Source organism: Gymnoscopelus microlampas, assembly GCF_963454915.1.
Source record: "Gymnoscopelus microlampas genome assembly, chromosome: 19".
Lineage (NCBI taxonomy): Eukaryota > Metazoa > Chordata > Actinopteri > Myctophiformes > Myctophidae > Gymnoscopelus > Gymnoscopelus microlampas.
In genome coordinates this window covers 11,766,970-11,775,191 of record NC_139956.1, presented here as the reverse complement: position 1 = coordinate 11,775,191, position 8,222 = coordinate 11,766,970, and the positions used below count along the sequence as shown (strand labels likewise).

The 8,222-nt window shown below is 42.6% G+C and overlaps 1 protein-coding gene across 1 annotated transcript in view; it reads left to right on the top strand.

The window, feature by feature from the left end:
• The window catches only part of LOC311034620 (adhesion G protein-coupled receptor L3), a gene marked incomplete at its 3' end in the record, with an annotated part of 245,238 nt that overhangs the window by 92,987 nt on the left and 144,029 nt on the right, over window positions 1–8,222 (top strand). The window contains exon 4 of the mRNA XM_084042512.1: window positions 5,604–6,404. Coding sequence (XP_083898638.1) covers window positions 5,604–6,404 — 801 coding nt within the window. The remainder of the gene's footprint in view (window positions 1–5,603; window positions 6,405–8,222) is intronic.

The window sequence follows — 8,222 nt, the reverse complement described above, 5'->3', positions numbered from 1 at the left end:
GGGGCACAGGCAGTATAAGGTACAGCACAACATGCAAGTTACGTAGCAGAACGCCAGGAGTAGTCTGAAGAGGGGGACAGCTTGACCTTGGCTGAGCTTGACATTGGGGGGCGTGTATCCGCTTTGCATCCGGTGGCGTCAAGAGCCCATCAGGGGGTGGGATGCGCAAGCCGTTGCCACGGAGGGGGGGGGGGGTGGAAGGGGGGCACTTACATATCGGAATGTCAAGGGATCTCATCTCACCTCCCTGGCCTGTTGCCTCTCTATACTGTAGACACTACTTCACACCTCCCCTGCTGTTAATGCCTTTTTCTATAGATCATTACCCTCTGTCCCCCCATGCCGCCGTTCGAGCAATCGCTCAATCAAGGACCGCCAGCCGCCCCGCAATTCCTCTTTCATGGCCCTGTCACTGTGGGAGGTGAGGCGAGGAGGAGGCGTCGATTGAGGAGGTTCTGTTGTCTATTCAGTCCTCTCAGGTCTAGATATCGTCCAGGTATTGACGGCGTCGAGTCTCTCGACTCTTTACCGCACTGCATATATATCGCAGTTTTACCATAATGACGCTGAGTGAAGCACCCCCGAGCTACCTCTCCCGACACATCCTGACCTCAATCCCTCTTTCTTTTTTTGTCATTGACTCACCTCACCTTAATATTGCACTCTACCTCTCATAACCCTCCCTTCTCATCTTTCAACCTTTGCTCTCTCACCCTCCTGAAACCCCCCCACCACCCCACCCCCCTTGCAATCATCAGCCTGTCTCTGGTGTTCTCTCCATTTGGAGGAGAGGGCCCCGTGTAAGCCCTGGTAACAGAGGTTAATCCTCTCTTATTAGAGCTAGGATTATGGGGAGGAAAGGGACAGGAGCAGGCACGCCGAGGGCAAGATGCCTGGTTCGCCTCTGTCGGTAGCCCCCCCCCACCAGCTGGGAGACCCCTGTAAAAACACATCAAAGGGCATCATACGGCCATGTTTGCAGTCGGCACTGTAGCACATAATAATGTCGTGTAGTGCAGTGTGTACAGTAGCAGTTAGCTTGAATACACCGTCTCAGACTTCATTGCGAATGCCTAGTCGTGTAGGAAGGGGTGAAATTTACAGTGTATTTGTGTTTCTCTGGCAGCTGTGGACATAACATTTAGAGATATAGGCAATTTTCCAACACGCTGAAAGCAAATGTCACCGCCCGGTTCACTCGGGCACCATCTTGGAAAACGCAGGCAGTAAGTTCTGCCTTGTCTTTTTGAATGGGGAGTCGTATAAATCTAAGGTTCTGACATTGCCGGCCACTTGTGAATTGTATACAAGATGGAGCGTTAACAGTTTTCACAGTCAAACTTTTTTCCACCCCAAATACCAAAGCTTGACTGCATGCGCCACCCGCCTTGGTGAACATTCAGTACAATTCTATGATTGTCTTTTCCACACGTGTTCATGAGAGAACTCTTCTTTCCTCCTTCTACATGTCTTCCAGTTGCCTTTAATATACGTTCTGTCCAACTTTAATATGATATTAAATCTGTCTCTTCCCTACAGGTTGACGAGAGAAACTGCTTTCTTCCTCCTTTTCCAACACTGAATGCTTTGTGCGTCTATTCCACTAACCCTGTGTTCTTCTTGTGCTGTTGCTTGAAAGTTAGCTGGAAAGTAAACTCTCCAATTATCACTAATCATTAATCTGTTATTTATTTCTCTGTCTTTCTCTCCCCCTCATGCCTAAAAATAGAAGTGGAGCAAAAAGGTAACTAAATGCCAACTTCTTTACTTAACGTGGGTTTTCCGTATGGGCACACGCTTCTGGTCTTGGTGATGGGGTTGCTATGGCAACGTGTTGTCTGATACCTCTGTTCATTGTCTGCTTCATTGAGGTGGATCCCAGCATGTCTTTCATGGGGAAAATTAGACCATCAGGGAGGTTGAAAGGGTAAAACAATAAGATAATGAGCAATTATCAATCAATATGTATGCAGCATTATCAGAAATATTGAACACGACGCTGTACCAATTACGGCTAAAGTGATTACCGACGAGTAAATTGCTTCATATACTGTATAACAGACCAACAGCCTTATTGCAACGTAGCCAGGGTTATTAAACACACGCTCATATTGAAAAGGACATACTGCAGCCATATTGCTTCGTAAATATTATTTATACAAATACACCTTCATAATAACATGAAGATTTATACATTTTTTATATAAAATGATATATTCAGGGACAAAATAATAAGCTAAAGTGAGTGTGAAAAACTCCTAGCATGCCACTTAGAATACCGTAATTATGTATTCTCGTTTAATATGCAAGCATCAAAGATCAAACATGTCTTTATGTGCTTTAAATAAAGTGACATATATATATTGTTATATATATATATTTAAGATGCTATTTGCAGATGTATTTATTCCACAGACCTAAGTAACTCTAATTAAAAGTTTTAGTTTTAGCATTAAGAACAATTAGACCATTTGTTATGGCCAAATATTCATAACCAACTTCTCCAACATGTGCGCATAGTACTTTATAGCCATGGTAAATATTACCCCAACAAACTGCACTTTCATTATGCTGTTTCCTAGCTTTAAAAAAAGAAACCTCCTATAATAACCTAAAGTTATTCTGCTGTTGCTTTCTCAGCTGCATAATATTAAAGTAGAGGTGTATAACGCGATCAATAGCTTGTTCAATAAGATGTCAGCATTTTTGATTATAGCTCTAACATGACGATGGCTATAGCCTTCAGGGAATAGCCCGGTCAATATTGGAGAAAGATCATAGATATTCATATTCCTAGGTAACTTATCTGCACTGCACAATGCCGTGGAACAGAGGCCTGGGTTTGCACCACTGCCCCAGGGCATTGTGTTTCTAATGCAATATTTTCCCTACTGGGGAATATTGTCACCGAGCCACATTGCAGCAAGTTAACTTCAAAGATCCAAGGTGAAATAGGCAATTATTGAAAAGGCAGTTAAGAATCTTGTTGAGAAACATATTCAAACCAACTTCTCCTTTTTATGTGCAAGCCATTAATGAACAAAATATTATCACATGAATCCCGAAGGGAAGTAAAGTCCCAAGACAAGTGTTGTATTTCAAATGTAAAAGTAAATATATAATATTGTATAAAGTAGAATAAATAGGTGGTTTATTGTCCATAGTGAGAGCATTTTGTTTCCACAGCCAGTAGACTTGAAACCCACAGACACATTGAAACACAACACAAGAAACAAAACAAGCACATATAGACAGATACTGTGCATACAGTACATGCATAGATACATTAATGCAAGACTGTATCCATCACACTTAAATAAACACAATCTATGCACAGCATGGGTTATCAACTGCTCCAAGTATAGCTAATATATTCAGAATATCATTCAATGTATTAATGAGCAGTAGGAGCATAAACAATGCTTTTATAGAAACATTTTGTTTTGAAGGCTATCAGTTCCCCATGAAAGTCATCATGTTTTCAGTCATTCACGCTTCCATCTCTGGTGTGTTAAAAGGTCATCGGTTATAAGGTCCTCAGCCAGCACATAGTGTGCCTCTTCTACTTTATTAGTATAGTCTTTCCTTTCAAAAGATAGCAAGAAACCTTATAGCGTTTAGCAGCCCCAGCTGCCGAGGTGCGTGCCGAGGCGCGATGTCGCCGGCATTGCATCACACCACATCACATTTCTCACCAGCAGGTAAACAACATGTTTAATCTTAAGTGATTACAGAGGAATGGTAACCACCGCCCCCTCCACCTCTCTCCTTCTGAGAACGCAGCTTTTTACCTCCACTAGACGGCTCTACGGATAGAACCTGTCAACGCAGTGTCAGGCTCCCGGCCTGTCTGAATGAAAGGAGCTGTCAGGCGCACACGCTGTGTGTTTTTTGTTGTTGTTTGTGATGTACTCTGGCCCACCCCATCAACTCAGACGCAAAAATGAGGGAACGCCGTCTTAATCCTTTATCTTTATTTTCCACCAGGCTATGAGTATTAACCCATTAAAGCCTGAGTCCGCTTCTAAATCCTAACTGATTTTTGAAAAAAATGTAAAAAATATATTTTTTAGATAAAATAGATTTTTCAAAAATAGAAGATATACAAGCTCATAGCGCGGCACTCGGTGCCGCGCTATGAGCTTGTATATCTGCTATTTTTGAATAGCCAAAGAAATCTAAAATGACACAGATGCGTTCCCGGTCTTAATGGGTTAAACGGAGCCAAAAGCTCTCGGCACAAGGGCTCTTTTTTCAACATTTCGCCGAAGCAATTGGCCACTTTTGACAAAGAATTACCAAGATCTTTTGCCAGTATTATTTGGCAGAAGATGTACCTAATGCATCAGTAAAAAGTGTTAACTGCAGCTAATAGATATTGTATGGTGGATCTTCATACCTTACCGTACTGCCTAAGTGAACGAGGAGGCTACTTATACAGACATTTTAAGTAGACATTATGCTCCCTCGTTGGCAAAGCTTCGCTTTGATCGTCTCCTCTGGGACACATAAAAAACTACCCTCCCTATATTTAAAAGTCATATCAGAAGAAGCCTTTTCTAAGCTCTTCTATAAAGATAGGCAGCTTGAAATTGACTTAGAAGTCCAGTAGAATCCATACTGAAATGTAATTTGCCCAGCCACTGGCCGTCATGCAGTTTGCATGACGTAATTAGTTTAGTGTGGCGGAATTGTAGATTACGCCTCAGACAAATAAGATCATATGTGGCTGAAATAATGGAAAATAGGCTCATATCATTACCTGGATTGAGTAATTACTGTGTTTTGCCCCGGTAGGGGGCAGCTGCTGCCAATAATAACAGTGTACCATTTATCAAAATCTTGTAGTATTGGGTTTGTGTAATGTTATCTATTATTGGTTGTTATTTCTTAACGACTTGTGGCAGAATATTTGATATGACTGAGTGGATGAAATGAGATGATTACATTGGTGTCATTCTCATTATTCATTATTATTTTGTTAGAGGAGGAAAAGGCTATATGACTTGTTGTGTTGGTGTGTGTGTGTGTGTGTGTGTGTGTGTGTGTGTGTGTGTGTGTGTGTGTGTGTGTGTGTGTGTGTGTGTGTGTGTGCGCGCGTGCGTGTGCTGTAGATAAACATTTTGCCTGCACATCACATTTCTTCCCCCCATCATGTTGGTATATACATGTGCTATGTCATTCTGTATGCTAATTGTCATCAGGATCACATGTGGTGGATTTAGCCTTGCATAATAACAAAATGTGGAAACTCAATCTTTTTTTAAGCGATTACAATTACTGCACATCTTGAAATACTATAGGTCATGATGTGTCTGTGAATCAGAATAAGACTTATTTAGGAGGCAAAGCAATCCCTAATAGATATCCTAAGGATTACACAATCTCCTTGAATTAATTAGGTTTGACTAGAACCGCCTCAACCCTGATGAAAATTACATACAGCAGCTCAACCTCTTGACCCTTTGCAGTGGACAGGAATGAGCTTCAGAGTTTATCTTCCCTTGCATTGTCTGCTGTTGTCTGCAGTACGCCTCACTGGGCTCCTCTTGCATACCAAAGTAACTCTCTGCTCTGTCTTTTTCCCATTTTTGGCTCCTCAGTATTCCTGTGCCCAGGGCTTCTGCGAGGGGTGTACCAGAGCGAACACCTCTTTGAATCGGATCACCAGTCTGGAGCGTGGTGCAAAGATCCCCTTCAGGCTTCTGACAAGATATACTACATGCCCTGGACGCCTTACCGCACGGACACGTTGACCGAATACTCCTCCAAGGAAGACTTCATCGCCGGAAGACCAACGACGACGTATAAACTCCCGCACCGCGTCGACGGAACGGGTTTCGTTGTCTACGACGGGGCGCTTTTTTTCAACAAGGAGCGCACCCGCAACATCGTCAAGTTCGACCTGCGGACTCGCATCAAGAGCGGCGAGGCCATCATCGCCAACGCCAACTACCACGACACGTCGCCGTACCGCTGGGGAGGGAAGTCGGACATCGACTTGGCGGTGGACGAAAACGGCCTGTGGGTTATTTACGCGACGGAGCAGAACAACGGGCGGATCGTCATCAGCCAGCTGAATCCGTACACGCTGCGCGTCGAGGGGACCTGGGACACGGCTTATGACAAGCGCTCGGCCTCCAACGCCTTTATGATCTGTGGAATCCTCTATGTGGTCAAGTCGGTGTACGAGGACGACGACAACGAGGCGACCGGGAACAAAATCGATTACATCTTCAACACAGAGCTAAGCAAAGACGGTTTCCTGGACATCCCTTTCCCAAACTCATACCAGTACATCGCCGCCGTGGATTACAACCCCAGAGACAATCTGCTGTACGTGTGGAACAATTACCACGTGGTCAAGTACTCCCTGGATTTTGGAGCACTGGACAACAGACTAGGTAAGCCTAGTTTTTCTTCTTTACGTATTTGCACGTCACAAACTGAAAACTCCTGATTGTTAATTTAACACAGAGGCAGTAAGGATTAACAGTAAGGATTTTACTGTGCAACTAAGCAATTCATTACCAAGGTCCGGTGACATCAGGGATGGTACACCTACTCACTGACACATGGTTGAGATTAACATGTTCATAGAGTGTTGTACAGTTGAAAGAGAGTTCAAGAGTAGGAGTTTGACGGCAGTGGTCCAATAATTACACAGTATAGTGTTTTTTTCTGAGTTCCACACAGGTGATAATGAAAGATCCTGTCAGCAGCACACAGATTGCCATGTATTATTTGTGAGCCAAAATAGTCAACATGGATGTTGGGTTCCTGACGTGGGTGTGAATAATGGCAGCTATATCTGGCAAAACAAATATTGGCTGTACGTCTCTCTTCCCCTTTATTTGGAGATTGGATTAAGTGCATAGACCTAGTAGGTGAAATAAAATGCAATTAAAGCTAGTGTTCTTGTGGTGCGTTGTCCCTTTTCATTAGACCCACCTTTTTCACCCTTTAGCACCAGCTGTACCGATTCTGCGGCTACTGTGTCCAACTTGCGAGACCATCTGTTGCACTGCCGATAAACATAAAAGTTTACGGGCCTCAAACTAGAGGCCACACTGTCAGACTTTGACTTAGTTTTAGGAAATCGGGATGGAATGGCTTTTTTGATGAAAATGGAAGTAGCCTCACAATTCTACCTTATTTAGTTATTTTGTTTGTTTGTCTTAGACAAGCTTGAAGAAAAGTTATATTTGTATATTTTGGTGAGTGGTCAGTAAATCAAGCTGAAACTCCTTAGCAGGGTTAGGGTTAGCAAAATGTTTACAAAAGCACACACAATCAAACAATAAAATACCAGGTGCTGGACAGAAAAACAGAAAAATAGAGTTCGCACACTGGACCATGCTGCCATGCATATTTATTCCCACATTATTATATTAATATTATATTACATTTTTCAGGCTATTTTTAGGTTTTTATGGGCATAATTAGCTAGCTAGAGTACGTGTGGAAAGATGATTCCATGCCACCCCCTTTGCAATTTAAGTTTATCACAAAATGCTGGAGAAAATAAGTAAACAACTACAAAACATAGTGTTGGACGTGCAGTTGCTCTCACCACTACTGTCATACAGCGTGATAACGTATTTTTGTTTAGTTTTTTGTTTTGTTTTTCGCAGAAGGCAAAGGTAATAGGATTAGCAATGATGACTGCAGTCACACAGTGTAAAAGACCAACGGAATCTTTCTATGCTCAGGAACGATATTCCGTTCCACTCGTGAGACAACATTTTGAAATTATTATAATCATCAGGTGCTTGGATATAATATGGAGGGTACCGTATGCTTGGTGAATAACACTGAACAAGCCATTCACAATTTCATCTCAAACTTTTCCTTTTTTTTCTGTCATCTTTGCAACGCTCGCATTAACTTGTCAAGATTCTTTAGGGAAGTGTACATTTTTCACTCCGTTGTTCTTTTAATAAAAGTGTTTGATGTGGAGCCACGTATGGAGGGAGATAAAGGAAGTGTTTTGACACGCCGAGGTAATTCTTTGTGGTAGCTCATCAACAGTCCCAGTCACGAATGTCACAAGTTATTTCACTGTGAAGTCTCCTCGCTCGCCTACTGGAAATCGTTACTCTCACCTGCTGCATGCTAGTTTCTTTACACCCCCCCCCCCCCTTTTTTTTCTCCTTTCTCAAACCTTTGCGTACATACAGTATATTGTAGAGCAGTGGTTTTCATACTTTTTGTGGCCAAGG